The sequence below is a fragment of the Lissotriton vulgaris genome, chromosome 7, assembly GCF_964263255.1.
Source record: "Lissotriton vulgaris chromosome 7, aLisVul1.2, whole genome shotgun sequence".
NCBI classification, from domain to species: domain Eukaryota; kingdom Metazoa; phylum Chordata; class Amphibia; order Caudata; family Salamandridae; genus Lissotriton; species Lissotriton vulgaris.
This window is the reverse complement of record NC_141695.1, coordinates 1,116,456,498-1,116,479,829: the sequence shown is the minus strand read 5'-3', so window position 1 is coordinate 1,116,479,829 and position 23,332 is coordinate 1,116,456,498. Positions and strand designations below refer to the sequence as shown.

At 47.0% G+C, this 23,332-nt stretch overlaps 1 protein-coding gene across 2 annotated transcripts in view; it reads left to right on the top strand.

The window, feature by feature from the left end:
• The window catches only part of DPYSL3 (dihydropyrimidinase like 3), a 332,011-nt gene that overhangs the window by 155,066 nt on the left and 153,613 nt on the right, over nt 1-23,332 (top strand). The window contains exon 1 of one of the 2 annotated variants that reach the window (XM_086931568.1): nt 1,002-1,332. The exons of the other annotated variant lie outside the window; for it this stretch is intronic. Coding sequence (XP_086787694.1) covers nt 1,294-1,332 — 39 coding nt within the window. The 5' untranslated portion in view covers nt 1,002-1,293. Of the gene's footprint in view, nt 1-1,001; nt 1,333-23,332 lie in introns of those variants that run through there. 2 annotated transcript variants of the gene reach the window in all.

Here is a 23,332-nt window from a genome sequence, read left to right as displayed (position 1 = left end):
AGGACATGCAAGGAAAGTAGAGGATACCACACATTGGCAACGCCAATAGCCATGACTTGTTGTAGGTGTAATATTACTTGTTGTATTATATATGTGTATGCAATGACAGAAGCAGCAAATTACCAGTCTGGTGGCACACTATCCCAAGCACAGATTTTTGCCTTGGGTATTTGTAAGCCACGCCCTTAATTACATCGACCACGCCCAGGGCTCAAGTCGTAAAAAAAGAAGCGGGCGCTGTCACCGGAAGTGACGTCACGACAGGAAGTGACATCACAAAAGGTGCCGAGCTCCTCGTCCCCGAGAGGCCAAAGAGTGAAGTCCAGCTGTTTGGCAGGGGGGACGGCGTCCCCCCGGGTAAAATATGTGGGGGACGCCCTATTTTTTTCATTCCATTTAAAACCCTGAGCTAAATGATTATTCAGTTGCATGTGTGCGCGATACAATCCGTAAATAATGTGCCTAACAAAAATTAATGTGTCCTCATGTAACGCAACTGGTGCTATGTAAGCACTCTGATAACCGGTTCCGGGTAAAGTTTGCGCTATATAAAACTGTGTAACAAAACAAAGGGGCAGATTTGCAAGGCCCTTGCACCACTGTTGTGTTATTTTTAACATGGGAAGAATTACGCAAAAGAGGCGCAAGGGGCTTGTAAATCTGCCCCAAAATGTCTTTCTAAACGCCTGAGATTTGTAATTCAGCCATGAGAACGCGCATGTTCAGGAAGCCATAAGTGTTTATGGAGACTGATTGGACTTCTTAAAAACGCTGGTGTGATGTTGTTTAGTGTGCGTGCTGAGGGGCTTCTCCCTGAGAGAGGAGTGGACCTAACACAACGTGTGTTGCAATTCGGGTTTATTTTTTATGGGTCGGGGTGATCTTGTAGACTGCCAGAGCTGGATTCGGGAACTGTGGAATTTTAGCGCCCTCCGGTGGCAAAAAGCGCGCAGGACAGACTGCAGGGGGAAGCAAAGTGGGTGAGGCAGCTGGAAGAAAGAGACTGAAAAAAAACCACGAGCAGCAGCAGCATAATCAGGAGGACGGCTGAGGGAGGGGAGGAGTCGCAATCGGCCATTCTGTCTCTGGATCCCAGCTGGCACTGCAAGAAGGGATTTACTATTGTCTGAGCGGGGAGAGTCCAAACACACAGCACCCCCAGCCCACAGCCCCCTGCCCCCGCCCTGCACCTGATCCGCAGCATCCCTGCCTCCATCATACTTGAAGCGCGCAGGAGGAGCAAGGGAGAGAAGCCAGCCTGCCACCGAGAGCCCGCAGCTTCCCAGTGCCACCATGTCCTACCAAGGCAAAAAGAACATCCCCCGGATTACCGTGAGTGCCTCTCTGCCTCCTTTATGCCGCCTCCCCGCCCCCGTCGCCTCGCGCCTCCGACCCGTCTCCATCCTCCGCCTTCTGTCTCCGCCCGATCTCCACCCGTCTGCCCTACTGTCACCATTCCTTCTTCCCCCACCACACCCCGCTCCCCATCTCTGCTCTTTACCACCCCGAGATCTCCGGGCCTCCTGTACCCTCCTTAATCTCTCTGCCCCATCTCTCCCATTCTACCCCACGACACCCCTCTGCTCCCGTCCCCACCCTCTTTGTGCCACCCCAGTCATCCCTTGTCTCCAGCGCCATCCATCATGTCTGCCCCTACACACTCCCTCTGCCCATTATGCCATCCATCCTGCCCCCTCTGCTGTCATCCTCATTCCCTTCTGCCCTCATCTCCATCCCGCCTGCCCCCTCCACGCCTTCTGCCTCGCCCTGTCTCCATTAATGCTCGCCCGGCGCTCCCACCACTCGCCCACGAGCACTGTTAATGCCCTTGGCGTTTGGGGCGACTTTGCATTGCTACACCCCACATGAATTGCATGTACATTAAAAGGCGTGTTTGATTCTGTGTGCGTGAGTGTGTGTGTGTGTGGGGGGGGGGGGGGGGTATATTATGCAACGCATACTCGCCTTATCGTGTATTATGGTTTAAAATGAATGGATTCTGTGATATTGTATTTTATTATATGCATGCCTTTTCATTAGTATTTTTGGACAGCAGGCGCGCGTGTCACGCCCATCGGACGGGTGGGTGTGGGGTATGTGCAAAGGGAATGCATGAACCGTCTGATGACATTGTCTAGGGATCTAGCTGGGGGGGGGGGGCGGCAATGTATACGAAAACTAGGCGTGGGCGTCGATCCGCTCGCTTACCTTCCAGGGATTACTGCTGGCGTGGGCGCGGGATCGCGGAATGACCTGGAAGAGGGATCAAAAGGGATTATCAACCGCAGATTCCCTGGGTTGCCCATACCAATTCACCAATGCTCACATATATGTAAATATATTCTCCGTCTGACAGCAGTTATTTAAATTCCCCTAGGAAAAATAAAACCTGCGAGCGATACATGGGCACAGGGAAACGCTTGAAAAGATCACACGCCGATCCACCTGTACGAAAAAAATCAATCAACCGTCAGCAAACATTTTTAACCGCCCACTCAATTTTTCACAAGCCCCCGGAAGGCGTTAATGGGTCCTGGTAGCTGGCAGGCCATCCTCTGGAACGGACCAATAGTCTGTCGTCAGTAACCCATGTATATCGCGATTTAACGACCCATTGCGGTATTCGGGCAGCGATGTCAAGCGCCTAAAAAAGAGCCAGCATTGTTAATATTCGGATCATTTGTGGAAAGAGGGTTCAATGGTAATGCCTGTGAATGAATTCTTTTTACTTTGGAATCTCGTCTGCATTTACCGGCAGAGATGATGCGCCTAGAAGGCGCCCCTCCCCCATGGCTTTGTGTGATGGTCAGGAGGTGGCGTGGTGGAGAACACACCCTACGCCACTTGGAGCTGCTGAGGCGTCTCCCTGCATCAGGACCTGAATGTAGGGCACGGCAGACGTAACGAGCTCTGGCAGCCCCGGAGTTTATAGATTCATACCTTCCCATTCCGGATACACGCCCCTCCAGGCGCCGAGAGGCAGTGAGGGCGCAGGCAGCGCTCTGCTTGAAGAGGCACCGTGCATACCTCTCGCACAGGGCCCTGTCGACATTCTCCGCATGTACGAGGGGCAGCGCAGCACTGGACTTCAGAGCCCTGTCTGCACTGTGCCATTTCACCGCCTGCAGTGCAGTGCAGGAGAGCCCGACCCTCGGAGTCCTGTCTGCATTGTGCCTTGCAGTGCTGCCCCCAATCCTTCAAAGCTGTCTTCCTTGTGCCTTTCCCTGGAGTGCAGTGCAGAGAGGCCCACCCCCTGTCCCTCAGAGCACTGTCTGAATTCTTCTATTTGCAGCATGCAGTACTGGAGACCCCTCCAGGCCCTGGAGCCCGGCCTGCATTGTGCCCTTTCATGGCATACAGTGCAGCGAAGAGGCCCCAACCCACTGTTCTTCAGAGTGCAGCAGGCCCACCTGTCTGCACTGTGCGCTTCCATGACACGCAGCCGTGCAGCGCTGGAGACCATTCACCGCTCGCTCCGCATTGTGCTGTTCCGGGGCGTGCAGTTCAGTACGGATTCTCCTCAGCATGCCCTGCCGTGCACACTGCTCCCGGCCTGCGCTGTTCCCGTGCACGACATTGCGACAGTCCTTAAATACCCCACGCCCCCTGCATGCCAGTGTATAAACCCCCGCGTTCTTGTCGTGCAGTGCTTTGCTGAAGTGACGCGTCTCCGCAATGAGCTTTGCATGCCTTCTGTCTGGGTGCAGCATGCATCCATGCAGCGCCGCTCCCAGTCATGCTGGGCTTGGCCTGCAGCGCGGGCCTCCTGCACCACCCTGCCTGCATTTCGCCAGTACACATAATGCAGTCGTACAGTGCGGGCCTCCCTCCTGCATCACCCTGCCTGCATTTCCCTAACACACTTAAAGCAACCATGCAGTGCGGGACCCCCCCTCTTAAGGGGCTGTCACGTCCCCTCAAAGAGCAGGCAGTGCACTGCAGTGCTCGTGCCCTGTCCCGGGTCCCAGCGGCCCGGGGCCTGCGCTCTGTTTTCCTCAGGCGCTGCCAGTGCAGCTGGGCTTTGTCTCCTGGCGCATCCAATTAGAGGCTTCGTCGGGTGGGGCGAGGGTTAAGGGGGCGGAAGGGGGGTCCATTTCTTACTCCGTCTTTGGAAAATAGGACAAAGGGAGTAAGTACGTTGTTGGCTGTCTCAGTGGGACACGTTTTTTTCCCACCAAACCTTTTTTTTTTATTTGTGTTTTCTATAGGGAGGAGGAGGGGGTCGTGCTTGTCAGGCCCCAATTAGCCTTCTTCAGTGCTCTGTGAATAGAGAGGTATTTACGCATCCTCTTCCTAGAAGACATAAAATCTCAATGGATGACTCCTGTTACTTCAAATAGACCAACCAGTGCATCTGTGAGCGGCCTTTGAGCTGTGATATGTATAGCGATCACGCAGGCACACAAACAGATCCTGGCATTACTTTTGCACTCTGCATATATAGTCCTTGTTTTGTTGCCATATTGACGTGCATTTATTTTTATCTAGCTGTATGTTTATGTATGTAAGGACAAGTTCATTGTGCATGACTTCTTCTTTGTTATTCGTATACAGATGTATGTTTGTTTTCATGGCTGTGATCTCACCGCTGATCACACACACACACTCACTCCCACGACCCAACCCTCCCTGGGGGAAACACCCGGTGGCTCGGAAGTAGCTTCAAGCTTGGATCCTTAGTACAAACACAACCAGGCTCGCGCTGCGCTTTTTTTTAAATATCTTTCACATTGTGAAAAGGCTTTTCTCCCCCTTAATATCTATGGCCTGGCAGCAGACCCTAAATGGCTGGCGACAGACTCCTCCCAGTCGTACCGGAAGCTGCCACAGCCGTGTTAGCCTATCAGAGGCATGGCCTGAAAGGGAGGCTCCAGGTACTCCCATAGGGCAATACGCCAAAGCCTGCGTCAAGGCTTGGCTCTGGGGTCACCCATGGGCTACAAGAGGTTTGAAGAGATTAATGCAAGCACTTTGTGTTGTCGTAATTCCTTCATAAACCCATTATTCGGCTCCACGCGGGGCCTCTGCCAGTCTCCAGGGCCTCGTTATCCTGAGAGGGCCTAATGGGCTTGTAGGCATGTATAGAAGGAAACCCTGCACTCTGCGTGAGAGGGCTCTGGGGATGCCACCAGGAAGGGGTGGGGGTCCCACTTTAGGGCATTTGGTCCCAGCCACAGACAGTCTTAAGCCCTATGGGCCTAAAGCAATGTGCCTGTGCGGTTCCACCCTACCTTAAATTACAGCCTGATTTTAGGTGAATGCAATTCTCTAAAGTGCTACAGAAGTGCTACAGTTCAGTGCCATACAATGCATTCCTCTGGTTCTTTGACTGCCATTTATTCAGAGAACTTCTCATGGGTTGCAAAAGACCCTTGACCTGCATTTATGTATTTTAACGTGATATCTGCAGAACACTTCAAAGACCTAAAGGTACAACAAATGTACAGTTCGATGAAAGAGGTGGGGGGAGGTGGGGTCCAACCAGATAGGTTGAGTGCCTTTTTTTCAGGTGCTTCCTGAATAGCTTGTACTAGGGCTCAGTTTGAGGTAGGATTTTTAAGTCCCGCAATATAAAGGAAGAACAAGGTGTGTTTTACCGACAGAACCTCCCAAACAGATATACTTAGCTGAGCTTCCCCTAGATTAGAATATATATGTTGCAGTATATAAAGGACACACTAAAAAACATTTTACTGAAATAACCTAACGAAGATCATAAACACCAGGGCACTCTTTTACCTAAAAGGCAAAAATAAACAACATATGTGTGTAATCTGAACACATTTACATGCTTACACATATTTGTAGTAGAGATCTAAGATAAACTACAGAAGAGAAACTGTAAAATGTTAGTGAAACTGAGAAAATCTCCAACAATTTATTGGTTGAACCGATGACGAGCTTCACTTGAGACTCCTATCCAGTGTTTAATTTGTAAAAAAAAATAAGTGCCAGGGCTCTCGTTAGGAGGCCACATCACCCAAACCCCCTGCAAGTACAGCCAACAACGATACAAACACAACTACAAGCTATCACACTTCTACAAGTGTGACAATTCAGACTATTCCAGGCCCCCAAAGATTTCAGAGTGGCTTGGGCGGCGGGTGTTAGTAAACTTTAATATATTGAATTAATAAACAACAGTTGTTGTGCTCATTCCTAAATAAGATAACTAGTGCCACCATGTGCCAGACTGTCTTATCTGCTCATGGTGACAATTAAGCGCTGATGCCGAGCACCGTAAACCACTGGTCCAAATTAGTAGGCCTATTAGGATGGCGGACGGACCTTTCTGTCCGCCACCCCCGAGGTGGAGGGTCCGTCCGCAGGGGCAGCGGCGTTCCCTCCCTCGGAATTAGGATGTGACCGCCACCCTGGCCATCCCGTATAGTTAACATTGCGGCGGGTGCTGCTTGAAGCAGCACCCTCCGCAATGTTAAATATGCATGCAAAGGCAGGGGGGTACCAAAGGTACCCCCCATGTGCACCCCCAACACCCCTGGGGGCCCGCAACGGGCCCCCAAACACAAAAGACCACATGCTTTTCCACGGCGAAAAAGCCGCCGCGGAAAAGCATGTTTTCTGCCCCATCCTAATATGGCTGGCGGTGTCTGATAGACACCACCACCATATTAGAGCTTTTACGCCACGGTCGAAAGGCGACCATGGAGGAAAAGCAGCAGACGGTCTTCCCGTCCGCCGATGACCCCCCAGCCATCCTAATCTGGCGGGGGTCTTTGAAGGCACCGCAGCGGTGAATCCGCATCCTCCGGGCCGGCGGAAGCCACCGCCGGCCCGGAGGATGCGGATTCACCGCAATCCTAATTGGCCCCTAAGTACTGCTCCCATCTCAGAACAAAGTGCCTAGAAAGGCAGCAGCGCTAACTCCCTTGATAGAGGAAATGGTTATGGAAAGGATAATTCTCAAAGATTTGAAATTGGAGTTGAATATTCATTAGGTACGTCCCTAGAATTAAAGATAGCTACAATAATCGGTGATTTAGTAGTGTTCAATCTTACATGTGGGGTATCCAGATGCAGAAATAGATCACACAATACTGGACTTAACCTCTCTCTCTGAATGTCAGAAACTGCAGACATTTTAACTTTCAAGATAAAAAATCATCCTCATTCCAGTGTTTTGTGGTAGGGTAAAGTGACAACCTCTGCTGTTAGAAAGGACGGTGGTCTTGCTATCATCCTCTGGCATCATGAGCCTAGTTTCCCAATTGCCTTCACAGGTGATTCTAGGAAAATTATTTGGTGCTCTTTATCTGGTGGTAATGTAGTCGCCTGACAACTGTAAGTGAACAATTTTAGTGGTGTTAGACTAGAATATTGTGGCCTAAACATTGTCCAACAAAAATACCATGTCCTCCATATTGTTTACACAACTATTGCACTCCTGAACTTAGGAAAAAGTCTACACTCAATGGTGCAACATTTTTGTCAGTGATATTTAGGGAAACAGTTTAATTTCAGACAATATTTTTTTCTTGATATCTTGACATACAATGCTTACATGTGACAATCCCTTTCGTCGGACTGATTACATCTACTGCCTTGGTCTAAGACTAAATTGATCATTTCTCAAGCTGCCATGAAATCACTTCTAAATTATTTAACTATTACATGCATGTTCCAAATATTAACTGTTCCTTCCTTCTACTCGATTGTACGTGGTACCTACGCATCACTTCATTCTTATCATCGTAAATTAATTCAAACACACTCAAATGTGTCAAGTAACAACACCCTCGGGAAACTTCAACTGGATCATGAAATCCTTGTAAAATTTTGACTCATCACCAACTTTCTTTGGTAGGTTAAGATATTTGAAAGATACGTCACCATAGAGCTGGCCAAGTGACTGAAGTAGGAAACCTCTTTGCTAAGTACAAATCAGGCCTCTGACTTATGTGCAGCTTTAAAGCCATCATGCTCAAGAATGTTAACAATCTGTACCATTACCTGAACACAGACTGCAACTGGCACTTATGTTCCTTGAGCTACTATTGACCTTAAACATGTTTTACCGCTGTAGACTCTATTGGACCCAGGTTTGCACCGTGGCTTTCAGACCAAAGTCCTGTAGTTTGCATTGTACTTTAGCCATATACATTTCTCTGTCGGGATAGGAATACCAATTAAGGTTCTTGCAAAGTTATCTGTGATAGCCTCTAAAATTCCCCATATTAGCCTGAGCTATTCAATTTCCTTTTAGTCACTATGAGGTTGTCAAGGAGTCTCCACTTTCCAGTGTGAGGGTGAAACTTGATTTCACCTTCGTCATACTTCATCCATCCACATTGTGTATTCTACCATGCAGAAGTTCTAATCACACCCAACATCCTCATGCTAAATCCTGAATAGCTGAATTCCTGCTACTACCGCCCGTGTACAAACAGGGTGAATCCAGCCTGAGTACACAAACTCATCTAGACAACTTCACCTCCACGCTATCCATACATCTAAATTGGGTTATATCTTTGGCCATACAACAAACCATTGACGTTGTCATTAACAAGACCATATCATCACCAAAATTCAATCGAAAAAGCCTCCTCACATCCTATCTCTCTGCATTTCAGCATGCCCATTACCATCCTCGCCGGCCAGTTTAAAAGTTGGTCTATGCCATGCAGCCAACCACTGGGCTAAGACACTTTGACCACATTATTCAATGCAAACTTGCAAGCACTAGAAGCTAGGATTAAGGTCAAAGCGAACCACGTCACCTGCAAAGTTCCACACTGGAATACACCTTTCTACCTGTGCAGCCTATGGTTCATCTCTGAGGCTCACCAGGTGTAGGAAGTGAAGGTTTCCAATGTTTTGAAACACCCTCATTTAACAACAAATGGGCTTTAGCGAAGAGGTTCTGCAAAGCCCCAGTTTCACAATAAGTGTTCGATGGATGATCCATCAATAGCTACAGAAGGCTCAGAAAGTATGGTTGCATATGCAGATCTAGGATCTCTGTACGCGTTAATACATTCCCGCAGCGACTCAGATATCTTACTCGTACTCAACTTGACTTCTTTTTTAAGTAAACTGGGCAACAAACATGTTAAAGTGAATGAAATTAAAAATCTCATCCACATAAACAGCAATGGTTATAATATACCAGCTTTTCAAACTTTTAATTATGGCGTTTTCACTGGGCTCTGAATTAACACTCAGTGTGTGTGTGTGTGTGTGTGGGGGGGGGGGGGTTGGGGTTCTTCGCCAACTTCATGCTCAGAATGTAGTTAATTTCCAAGTAACAACTGTAGTACTGATGTTGTCTTCGGAGCAAACCAATCTAACCTGCTCAGGCTCAGTGACAGCAGAATTTTCTGTGCATTCACTTAGGACATTAAAATTGACATTATATGTAAGGATCTGGGATTAGCGGAAGTGGAACTCTTAAATGGCATAGCAGATTCCTCCAAAGTATGTCAAAGTATGTCACCAATGGGATGACCCTTTCTGAACCTAGTGTCAAATTCTGAATTGCCAAAATGAAGTGTGGATGACAAGAACCTCATGAGTCATGAGACACCAAGCTGGTGGGCAAGGATTATTGGATTGTGCAGTGGGAAAAGTGGGGCTTCAGGCATTCCGCAGAAAGCAGAGTACAATCTCAGTAATGCCACACGCTGCTTTAATCTACATATGTGAAGGGGTGCCTCTTTTAAGAAAAATTGAATTTAGATCAGACTTCATGGGTCTAGTGCTGGAAAGGTGGATTTATAGATGCCGTCCGCTCCAGTGGGTGTTCGATTCCTGGCAGCTCTTCGGATCAGTCTACAAACAAGAAATCCCTGTGTGGTATTAGTAGATATTCCGCTCAATTTAGAAAGAGAAACAACAAATAGTCAATTGCACAATGTAGTACTACATAATGACTGTCATACATACTTTTTGGTAAAATGCACTTACATACGCTTTACAGAAAGTTAAGGTTAGTTGTGGAGCATTGCCACTACAAGTGAATATCCATCCTAGTCATCTTTAGCTCAGATGAACCATATTGAGCTTATTTTTAGCAGCAGCTAACACTGAAACATGGACATCATAGTGTTGGGTAGGGGCACTGCCCTTGGTTTCACTGAGTTCCAGATAATTACTGCTCATGTAAATATTCTCTCTCAGGTTGCTTGTTAGCTAGGGTGTGGGTTACACCTAGCCCTCTCCCTGGGATTAATATGTGAGTGTTACTCATCCCGCAGGACAGACAAGGGCTTCAGGTCTTCTGAGACTTTGTTGACTGCAGAAAAGTTGGGTTGTCAAGTTGCCAAACGCCAATCAATCAATCAGGGTTTTGTAGAGTGCACTACTCACCCGTTAGGGCCTCAAGGTGCTGAGGGGTAGGTGTGAGCAGCCCCGTTCGGGTCATTCGAAGAGCCAGTTCTTGAGGTCCTTCCTGAATAGGTGCAGTGTCGGGCTACTTGCCTCTAAACAGAAAAGTCTGAAATCGACATATTTATTTTAGTGACATAGGGCCTTGTTTTTAGTTAGGCAGGTAGGATACTCCTTCACTCATGGAAATGTCCCATCCATCCTATTACAAGTGCATTATATCCTTTGGCACTCGTAATACAGCGGGTAAAATAGCCGTCACATTTTGACGGAGTATGCCATCCAACAAATTCTAAATAAGGTCCAGAGCCTTCTTTGCCACCAGCAAAGAATATGAGCTTGGTCATGGGCATTGCCACACAGGCATCATGCTTAAGCGTTGACCACAACAGTTCAATACCAAAGAGGAGCTGCATCTTTTTAGCGTGTATTTCCATACTACAAGTCCTTTGTCAGTGAGGCACCACTAATGCATGCAACCATAGCCTGCCACTGACAGAATCCGTGATCTGTGTATGATTTGATAAGGTCAGACTTTTTGAAGACAACATATTTTTGAGGAAAATCATACTTTTTGAAAGCACATTTTTACTGTTGGTTGAATTGTCCTTAAAGAGTAATAGCTCTATTGAGAAGTTCTTCAGTCTGTGCCCATCAGTTAAAATGAAGACAGGCTAGGAAGAAGAAACATAGGGTTCTAACCACCTTCCCATTGTCCTTTCTGCGATTAAAGTATTGTTATCTAAACACCCAGTGTGTAACATCTTCAGCAAATCTGTTTCCTTGCATTGATGCCAGCTTGGACATTATCCTAACACTGGAGATGCTCGTAAAGTAATCCAACTCCATCCCCATCAACACCTCGTCTAGAAAGGAGTAGTAGTCACCCAGTGAAAAGTGGCACTTTAAGACCAGCTCTGCAGAAAAATATCTATTTACTGCAAGTCAAACAACCGCACATTATTTCCGCGTGCTTTACAATAGTTTTGCCAACTCATAACTGCAAATTTATGGCAGGCAATTTAACAGAGGCATCAGAAGATCAGCAGCCAGCCTAAGTGATCAAAAATCATCAATGGGACCGGCTGCAATATCTTCAAATCTTCAAGTTTTCAATATCAAGCAATTATGGGACTAGGCCTTCGATTAAGAAAGGTGAATGGCCAAAATCGCACATACTTACCCGTTTCGGCTTATTGTGATCCGTGTTGAAACCTCAGTCAACATCATCCCTGGGAATTGGCCAACTGGCAATTATTTATAGATAAAGCTGTAGCACTATGGCAAATCTATTGATTTGAGGATGGGCACATTGTGTTGTACCTTGCGCCTGAACACAGAGTCCTGGATCTCCATACCCACCTATTTCCCCAATGATTAAGTTGCAGGTGGTGAGAGATTCCAGGTAAGAGGAGTCTTCACCACTCTCACAAGCCTGTAGAATTTGTGTTTGATGTGATCTGTTTTTGAAACATTAGCATCAGCGAGCCTTAGCGAATAGATAACAGAGTGGTATCGTTGAGACAACAAACATAGATCCCGTGATTCCGTCTTAGCAAAGAAGTTAAATGAAAACATCTGCTACAACAACAGTGTGGATATGTAGTGATTGGTCATGACTAGGTTTTGTGAACAGTCATCAATGGAAAAACAATTTATTCTATGTGCTGCCTTCTACAAAAAGATGGACAGCAGATGAGAGCACAAAGCTATAATTAGCTCTTTCCAATAAAAGCGAGGAAGACCCACATGCCACATAGGGAACACGCCTTAGATCTTTACCTAATGACTAAAAAAATAAAAAAAAACATCTGGAAATACTTGCCTCTCTGTCTGGTACCCGTTGAACATATCAGCTTAATTTATTCAGCTGATGTTTGAATTTATTTTCAGTTTTGTGCAAGGTAAGGATCTGGTTTATGTATAGAATTGTTTCAGGTCAAACCAGAACCATGTCTGGAGTTCCACGTGTTATAGAAGAGTGATTATGTCCCCCACGCCATCCAGAGGTTAACCAGTAAACTGTGTCTCCTTACTCACCCGTTGCACAGGCAAAGTACACCCCCTTTTTTGTGGGAGATCATTCAGAGAGTCAAGGGGCTGATTATGCCGCGTATGTTTTAAGCCTCAGAGCAGTAGGACGGGGTATGAAACTTGTACAGGATTATCCCTCCCTATGACGCCCCGCCTTCCACCCCAGTTTCACCTACAAGTTGCGTACACTGCAAGAGCCATCCAGGACTTTATACATTTGTTACAGTCAAATCTATACCATAACACAGCCACTTTCTCGTTACTCGGATAAACAAGAGTTGCAATATCCTGGTTAGTGCTCAAATATGCAGGTTTGCAATTCACTTTATACTTTACGCAGATGTTAGTTAGGATACAGCATCATCTATGGGCAATTCATTAGTTCTTACAGTCGTTATGATCCATGCCTCTGAGAACCGCCTGCCCCACAAAATACATGGATATCACAAAGGTCCTTGTAAGCAGCATTGGTACTAGGAGAGCAATAAACTATTTTTTAGAAAACCAATACAATTGTAGAGAGGATCTATTTCTTACAGGGCCGGACTGGGAAGCGAAACCGGCCCTGGCAAAGTGCTCGGCCGGCCCCCCCCTGGGGTTGGAGGTGCCGCCGAGCTCTTTGCCGGGCCGGTTTTCGGCCGTTTTTGTTACAGGGCCGATTTTGCAACTATGCAAAAACGTCCCTGTAACAAAAACGGCCCCCAGGGGCCCAAAACCGGCCCCCACCCTTGCGGCGCACCGGGGGATAGCCCGGTGCCCGCAACGGCAGTCCGGGCCTGATTTCTTAGCAATAAATGACAATGCAGATTGAGCAAAACCAAAGGGTATGATGGACAGAGTGTTGAACATTGCAAGCACCCACCCCCAGTCAACTGATCTGGGTTTAATCCATCATCATTCATTGAGCAGCAGAGCCACCATAGAGCTATTGACCCCTTTTACTCCATGCATGGGGCACCCTATTACCATTGGCAGCAGAGCTATGCCTCAGTTCTACTGCTAGTAGGCCATACTACTATAGGCAGCTGAGTTTGCAGAAACACAGTGACCCTGTCAACCTGCTCAAACTAAAGAAGCAAGACTATGAGTGATCTTGCAGCTGAATAAAAATTCCCATAGTTTACCAAGCCTTGAAAAAGATCCAGCCCTTGCAGCCATGAGGAAGAAAAGTGTATTGGCTGTTGTTGTTTGTCATTTTCTGAAAGGCAAGATTAATTAATTATAAGAAAAAAGATCTTAACAAGAATATTATTACTGAAATGTCCACATACGTCTATATCGTGATGAAATTTGGTGTAAAAAGTGGTTCTACTAATGTTATGGTGGTTACAGTCTATGATTGTCCAAATATGCTTTAGACTAGGGCTATCCCCATGGTCTGGGAATGCATGCAGAACCAACTAGACTCATCATATACAAAATCTGGATTTACACTGTGGATATCAAGGCTTTGGGGGCCGCTATACTCCATACACTAGATGCCCATATGACTGCCTTATATAGAATGCCACCAGCATGGACCTTGTTTGAAGTCCAGTCTTGGTTAAATAGAAATATAAATGACAGAATTGTGGAATGCTGACTCTGAGGGGAGCTTGACGACAGGCAAAGAAACATTCACCCTACTAGTTTGATTCATGATGGTGTAGGGAGTAGGCAGGAAACCTAGTATAAAGGGATCATAAGCAGCTTATTCACTACTTGAAACTGTAGCAATGATGGCATGCAGCAGCAAAGACATAGAAGAGAGAGCACTTAGTATCAGATTCTGGTCCATTAGCAAGTCAAATAACCCAGTGGAACTTGCTAGACTTGATGGGTAAGAAGCAATGAAGCACAATCGTGAGATCCAAGCCCAATCTACTCAAATGCCAATAGTACCCACCTTTAGTTGAGCAACAGGTGAGGATGAGACATCAGGAAAACAAATGAATAATTTCCAAAAATAAATTTGCGAGGTTCCTTATAAAAAGAAAAAACATGCAAAACTAAATGATACATATAAAAAGAGCAAGAAACCGTATTCGTAGCATTGTACAATTGATTTTTTTTATAATATTAGAACACTGCAATTCTGGTAGCTCTATGAATGCAAATGGAATAGCGCTGGACCAATAATGACTGGCACAGACCTTCTGCTCCAACATTCCAGTGCTTTTTTTCTGTTTCTCACTTTTTATTTTTTTTAAATGTCCACTCTTTGGGTGGGACGCTGCAATAGGTTATAGTCTCTATAACCCTTGTCCCAGTTCCATGCAGGTTGTTCAAATCCCTCTCCCTCAAGTTAGCCTTCGTCACTGGCCTACTGCGCTCAAGGCCTTTACAACGGTTATAGCCCCTGGCAGCGGGCTATAATGCGTTATTAGAACACTGGGATAGTGACAGCTGCATTGAAGAGAATGGATTGGTAGAAGGACGTTAATGGGTGGTATTGATCATCTCCACCAGCATGCGAGTGCTTGTGTTTCTGCTTTTGCCGTTTAATTAACAACGCACTTCCCACTGAGTGATATGGAGCGTATAGTTCTTTTAGCAAAGAATTTTCAGGCCCGTTCCCTCGTTATAGAGATTTGCCCAGTGGCGGCTCGCAGAGGGAGTACTGCGGGGCGGTGGGGCAGGGTGGGTGGGGGGTAATGGAGTCGGTCATACGACGGCAAGGAGTAAAGTAAGTAAATACAACTATTTACCTTGCGCTCGCTGCATCGCCATCTCAGCGATGCAGCAAGCGCAAGGTAAATCGTTTTATTTATTTATTTACTTACTTTACAGCTTGCCGTCGTATGTCCGATTCCACTACCACCCCACCCTGCTCCACCCCCCTCGCCGCTCCCCCCCGCGCAGCACTCCCTCTGCGAGCCGCTGCTCGCTTTGTCTGTAACTTAGACTTATAAGTGGCTTAAGAACTTTTAACAACCAATTAATTAAAGGCAGAATATTTTGCCAAACAGATAATACATGCCTCAGATATGGCCAAAATTGTGTACTCCTTAGTAAAAACATTACAATCACACCCCACAAAGAATCATACCATCATGAGAACTGTGTAATGGGGTTAGTTAATAGTTCGAGAATAAAATAAGAAACATTGTAGATTATTCATTAACTCCTTGCATGCTCGTGACGGAACCATTCCGTCACGAGCCACAGTGGTGCTGTGCTGGTGACGGAATGGTTCCATCACGGCCCAGCCGCCGCGCCTGCGCTGCACTTATTTCGCGCCTGCGCGGCCCGTTCTATTGAGCGTGCGGGCCGTGACAGAACCATTCCGTCACAAGCACAGCGCCACCGCAGCTCATGACGGAGTGGTTCCTTCACGAGCATGGTGGCGCCGCGCGGCCCCCCCTCCACCCTAGCGCTGCGGCGAAATTACCGCCGCAGCCAAGGGGTTAAGCCCTCTATCACCTGAAAACGTTCTGAACTCCATCATGCAGTAGGGGAATAACAGGAATCAAAGGCTTGAGATCACCCCTCCAACCATGGAGGAAGACTTCTGGAGCTGGCAGGAGCCATTACTTCGGACTCTCCGCTCGACCCCCTCCCTCCGAAATACTGGAAGGTACTTGCTGCACAGCTGGCCGAGCCTTTAGGATACATCAGTAATCTTTCTCTGGCCACTGCTAAGTTTCCCAAGGCCTGGAAGCAGGTGTTAGTTACACCCTTACTAAAGAAATCATCTGCAAGCCCTAAAGATTTTTCACATTTTAAGGGCCATTCTGCAGCTGCCTTTTCCGCTAAAAGTATCGAAAAGACATATTAATAACATTATATCGACCCATATTAGGGCCAGTAATTTGCTCGACGTGGCCCAGTGTGGGTTTCGGCCTCGCCATGGGACTGAGACAGCTCTGGTTGTGGTCACGGATTATATCCAGATGGCTGTGGACAGGGGTCAGCAAGTGGTCCTGGTAGTTCTGGACCTATCCGCAGAATTTAATACTCCATCCTGGTATAGTGGGTAAAGCCTTGGACTGGTGCGGCTCGTATCTATCTGACGGCGAACAGGCAGTACAACTCCCTCCTTTTCGCTCCAGCTCCGTCACATTAAAGCAGGGAGTTCCGCAGGGTTGGTCTCTCAGTCCCATCATGTTTAATGTATACATCCAGCCACTCATTAAACTCATACATGGGATGGGAATAAACTGCACTAATTATGTTGACGACATGCAGCTGCCAGACTTGTTCAAACCAGGCTCTGTGGGGTCCTTGTTCTCTATTCACCCGTGCAAGAAGAGAATGGTCAACTGGCTATGAAACAACTCACTGCAGTTTAATGCTAACAAGACAGTGACCCTGCTCTGACTGGTGGCGAGGACAGGCGCCAGTCATCTAAATGATGTTACTGACAGTAGATGGGTCAATTCCTGTATGGGCAGACTCCGTACGAGATCTGGGCGTACAACTAGACTCCAAACTCTCGTTAGTAGACCATGCAAAGAAGACATCCAATTACTGCTCTGCTGTTATGACAGCTTTACATAAAATCCTTCCACCTCTTCTGACCAGCTGCCACTCCAGCATCAACCACAGTACCATCATAAGCAGGATTGATTATTGCAATGCCCTTTTAATTGACGCACCTGAGTGTCTCCCACGAATCCAAGCTGCAGCCGTCAAACTGTCGCTTAGACAGAAACAGAGTTCCTACACCTCTGCAGCCCTTGATCCCTTGCACTGGTTGCAAGTGAAAAAGAGAATTTATTTTAAATTAGCATGCTTGATGCACAAGATGGTCTACTGGCAGATAGGATTACTCTGTACCAACCATGCAGATTAGTCTGCTCAGCATCCGTGCCTAAACTCCAGATTCCTAGGTACAGGAAGGCAAGAGGTGGAGCCTTCTCAGTTCTGGGACCCAAACTGTGCAATAGTATACCAACACCCATTCGGCTGACCTATGACCATTTTTCATTCAGAAAACTCCAGAAAACATGGATCTACAGGCAGCAGTCTTCCATATGGATGGTCATGCTTAGGTCGCGCAGCACCAGGATACCCGTGAGCTTGCTGTTGCGCTTAACAAATGCTTAGAAGAATAATAATCATCATCAGCACAGGCTATAATTCAATGATATGATGGTGGGTGAAAAATGAGATGAAACGTAAAGAAAACTGGAAGAATGTTTCCAGAGTTAGCATCTCATGTCCTGGAAAGTCCTGTGCAAAGCAATGCATTCTGGGGACAGAAATAACAAGAGGCACTTAGAATAGAATGTGAGGTCTGTGAAAGTATTGAGATTAGACAGGTAAATCAAAACTACACTTGCATAGAGTGATCAAGAATGATGCATAATGAGCTGTACTATTAACAAAACTAGGGGGGTGTTCTTACCACTCGGCATATAACTAGCAAAGAAGTGTTGACATGTTTTGCCAGATTTAGAGATCAGGGGCATTGTGTACATTTCCACCTGCTGCGTCTGCAGCTTTGTGTCCAGTTCTGGGCGCAGCATCAGGAGTGTCCTCTTCCTGGCTAGTGGGCTTGTTCAGGGTATAATCTTGTCTGATAGCCTGACCTCGGGTGTTGTGCCTTGTTGTGGCGGCACCATGCTATTGAAGCAACACAGTGAGTAGTATGGCTAGGTCTTGAGCCCGAAATTGGACTCTTATGTTATGTTATCTTGTGTAATTTATGTAATACATGTAGCCATACGTATCATCAATAAAGCTACTGTGTATAGAACCCAGGCAATAGAGGAAAGATATGATGCAGGGGTATAAAGGGTACACAACCCAGCAATCAGAACAAGTAAACAGTTCAGTAAAGCAGTCATTGCTTTCGTGATTTGAGAGAGGAGATGACTGCATTACGGTTTCAAAAGTGTAAGCAGACAGGGGCAGCAGAGATCTGATCTAAGTATTTATTACCAAAGGTGTCTCTATGTGGCACTCATGCCACTACACAGCCACATTCAAGCACTTTTTAAGATTGGAAAAGTGATGGCGGCAGGAGACTGTATGTCCATCCTGGACCCTTGAGTTACAGGACTTCCATAGAGAAAGAAGCCTCGCTCCAGACTGGCCTTTGGGAAGGTTTGCAATGTATATCTGGGTTTACAGCACCCACAGTAGGTAGAGTTTCAGCCCACCACAACACATCGATCGCTCAATAATATTCTCTGAGTCAGAGATGGACAGAGAGCAAGAACAGGCCTGGACTGGCCGTTGCGAGCAACGGGCAATCCCCCGGTGCGCCGCAAGGGTGAGAGCCAGTTTTGGGCCCCTGGCGGCCGTTTTTGTTACAGGGCCGTTTTTGCAGCTTAGCTGCAAAATCGGCCCTATACCAAATCGGCCGAAAACCGGCCCCGGCAAAGAGCTCGGTGGCACCTCCAACCCCCCCCCCCCGAGTTGGGAGGGGGGCGGCCAAGCACTTTGTCAGGGCCGGTTTTGGTTCCCAGTCCGGCCCTGAGCAAGAACCAAAGAGTGTCGTATAGGGAAGTACATCACTATAGCTGAGCTATTGGTACCTGTCCATTACTAGGTAACCTCTTAGTTAAAGGACGTGTTTAATAATAATAACATTTGAACCGCATAGATATCACATGTGAAAAAGTCAGTTGACTCATGTAAACAGTGGTGAGGTGGGTGGAGGTGGGGGAGTGCAAGGGGAGGGGGAGCGCGGGTTTAAAAAAAAATGTGTGCTTATGCCACCTCGCGCCTCAGTTCTCCGATGCTTCCTGGTCCCTGCATTCCCTGGGACAGCATCAGAGACTTCCTGTGCAATTCCTTCACTGCTCTGATGTAGCATGAGAGCAGCATGGGGATTGGCCTGAGAAGGCTTGTTTAATGCTAGCTCAGGCACAGGAAGTCTCTTCTGCTTCCCCTGTGTAATACTGCTGGGTTGGAGAATTCTAACTGTGCATGTCTGATTGGCAAGCCTAAGACGGTCGGCCAAAGGGTCATGCACAGTTTGCAGTGCACATCACTGCGCCCCACCCCTTCCAGGGCCCGGCCCCAACCATCTTCACACAAGCTGGCTCAGTAGGCAGCTGAAAAATAAAACAATAATAAAATATGTTTTTATTTTTCAGCTGCAACGCTCCTCCGCCATTGCTGAGGATCCACTGCTGTTAACCCAGTACTTTTTTGCTTGACTGTGCAAAGATTGCATCAGCTTTGGCAAAATTAGAACCTGTTTTTCTCCAGGTTGCCATACATCTCTCTTTTTCTTGGAAATCCGACTAAACTATCTCGCCACCTGAACAAGCTCTGATCTGGCCTAATCTCACACAAAGATTCTTTGTGCTTTGATGTTCCTATAGTCCACTCCACACAGTCACTCTGGCACATGACTTGTTCTAGGGAAAGGAAGTACCAGGTGTCTACATGTTGCTTCAGTAGTGGTGGGGGCGGAGACATCAGCATGATCTCAGAAGTTTCAAATTTAGCCAAAGAATTGTCAGTGAAGGGGTTCATCAAAATACTTCTTTGCCATAGCGCAAAACAACTTTTCACCTCCGTGCCGTAATAGGATATGAGACCCCTTCGGTAAATAGCTCCTATTCAGAGACATGAACTTCACCTGGAAGACCACTTAGATTCCAAATCAAGAGCACTTGGCACCTTGGAAGTCTGGGCCTCCCCAATGAGTAAAGGGGCCTACACATGTCGCTGGACACCTCTGGGATCCTATTTTCACCAACTACAACAACATCTGAGTCGACAAGCACAGACCAGTCCCCTGGACAGACTACACCCATGTCAAATTCAACATTCCCATCCCGGTCCAATGCACACACACCCCTGTCATACCAGCCCGCAGAAGCTGTAACAGCATCACTGATGAGGACTGGAACACAAACCTCAATACCCAGGAACCCGAGCAAAGCAACAAACTCCCCAAAGCCATCAAGAATTTCATCAATTGGATCACCTCCTTTGCCGACTTGTTGTCCCCCTTCAAACACAACAATAGAAATATATCCAGACCCCAGACCAGCTGTTACATGGAGGAACTCTAACTGATGAAACCCCATTGCAAACAACTGGGTCGCAAATGGAGAATAAACCAGGACAATGCAGAAAGGGGAATGTTCAAATCTGCTCTAAGACGCCACCACCAAATGATCTGGACCATCCAACATGCTGCTCTAGCGGTCCACATTGATGCCAACACCAACTAAAGCGATTTTTATTTCCATTGTGAAAGATTGGACCTCACCATTATCCAACTCCATCACCCCCTCGCAGAATCACTGCTACAATCTCTCTCAAATCTTCAGCTACGAAATCACTGCCATTTACAGCAAATTCAGTCCACTACTGGACCCGTCCGATCCCGCCAAACACCACCTGATCTTGTAGAAACAACCAATGCTAACCACATGGTCCATCGCCACCCCAGAGGAAATGGCCAACATCATAAATTCCATCCATTCGGTAGCCAGATCTGAACCCCACCCTCACCACGCCTACTCCAGAGGATTGAAGCCCCTCAGCACCATGCTCACACCCATTCACACCCATTCTCCTCCTCTTCCATGACCATCTCAGATGCTTGGAAGCAGGCAACTGTCCAACAATTGCTGAGAAATCCTCAACGGTGAGCAGATATAGTCTGATCTCCCTGATACCATTTCTGGCCAAGGTCTTCGAGAGAATCTTCAATGAACACTTCGCCAAATACCTCAATGACCACCAACTTCTCAATTCCACTCAACCTGATTTCAGACTCAACCACAGCATGAAAGGGCCCTCATCGGCACCATGGGTGACAACCGCATGATTCTGGACAGAGGACCCTCATCCTCCTGTAGCTCTCCGCAGCACGTGACACAGTCCAGCCACCTTTCTCATCCAACGCCTACATGACAATGGAATCCAAGGACATGTACGCCAATGGATTTGCTCCTGCCTGGCTAGAAGGACCCAGTCAGTCAGCCTGGTGCCGTGAAGCTTGGATATTCACGACCTCATATGTGTCGTTCTGCAAAGATCCTCCATGAGCCCAACCCTCAATGCATACATGATCCTTCTAGCCAACATCATCTGCTCTCAAGATATAAACATCCTCTCCTATGCCAATGATGCACAACTCATTCTCCTCACAGATATAACACCCAGTATTCTGATTAAGTTCAACACCTGCATGACTGAAATTGCTCACTGAATGAAGACCAGCTGTCTAAAGCTGAACACATACAAGAACGAGATTATGATCTTTGAGAAGAGCAAACCGCCATGGGATCCCACCTTGTGGCCAACAGAGCTAGGGCTGACACTCACCCCACCACCTAGAACAAGAATCTCTGGATCATCATCGACAGCACACTAAACATGACCGCCAAAGACAATGCTGTCCCCGCCTCATCTTTCCATATCATGAGAATGCTGAGGAATATTTTCAAATGGCTCCAAACCAGCACCTCGAAAACCATCACACCTGACCTGGTCATAAGCAATCTTGACTATGGGAACACCTTCTTGGTCAGAATCAACAAAAAATCCCAAAGGAGGCTGCAGACCATTCTGAATTTGGTAGCCAGAACCAGTGTCAACCTCCCACGCTGCACTCACATCACACCACACCTGAAGGATCTCCACTGGCTCCCCATTCACAAGCAAGCCCAATTAAAACGCCTCACCCACACTTTATAGGCACTATGTAACACTGGCCCAGCATACCTCAACAATCACTAATGTTTTGCAAACCTTCCAGACACCTCCGCTTGTCCGGACTCCTACGTACACACATCCTATGCATACAAAAGACCAGATCCAGTGGCCGACCCTTCTACCTCACTCCTAAATCATGGAACGTCTTGTCAATGCACATATGAGCCTCCTCTCCACTTCTTGAATTCAGCAAGAAGCTGAAGACCTGGATTTTTGAGTAGTCCCACGGTGCCTAGACTCACACCTGCTCATGCTCAGCACCAGGATATCCTCTGTGTGACAGTGCATTGTACAAATCAGTATAACATAACATAAAAATGTATCTGTTTTGTTCTGCTCAAAAATCCAACACGCCCAATGCCTTTTAAATTTCAGTTAAAAACAGGTGTCTGATTTAGCGTGCAACTCGCCGAAAAAGCGCTTCGACGCCTCGTCGGGGGTAGTAAGCGCTATATAAATGCAATTACAATACAATACAATACAATACCATGTTAAATCTTTTAAAATGGCATTTTGGGCCAACCAGCAGAACGAGTTTTTCCTCGTGAAGTTTTCTGTTTTTCTCCACTGTTTTTCTGTATTACACAAAGCAATTCAACAGGATCTTGAATAGAAACAGAGAAAGAAAGAACTGGGTATTTCAGAGTAATACGAATCTGTCACCTGGTTCTATATTTGTTCAGGTTTCTCCTCTCTATTGAAATGCATGGAGTAATAAAAGTGTTGAAAAGGGACTAATTAAAAATGCGTTGAGAATCGAGTCACTCACACCCGGACGCAGCCCCTCCTTAGCAGGACACTCGGACGCGGGAGGTGCGGCCGGAGACTCCACTTCGTATTTCGCCCACATTGTGTACGCCGCCTATCCGTGCTAAATCGGCTCTTCCAGGCGTGAGATTCCCTGGCGCGGCGCCCGGGCAGGGCTGGGCAGGGCACTTGGCCAGAGTGGTTTGGCAACAGGAACAGAGAGTTTATTGTGGTGGGGGTGGAAGGGGCTGTCCTGGTGACTCTGCTGGCGCGCGCCCCCGTTTCCCAACACATTTCCTCGCGCTGCGCCTCACTTTTTCCCTAAAGTCCGCATCTGGGCGCACCATAACCCTGTTTCATAACCGCTCTCTGCTGGGCCCAGATTAGACATGAGGTCATTTTGTAGCGAATGGACTACGATTCATCTGGCATTTCCTTTAGTTATTTTCGCATGTTCTTCCATTTTTTTAATTTATTTATTTATTCTTGTCTTGGAATGGGAACATTGTGTCGCATGCAAGCCTGTTTCGGGAGGTCCTTTGATCGCAGGAATGCTGTCCTATTACAACATAAAATACAATATTCCAACAGGCCC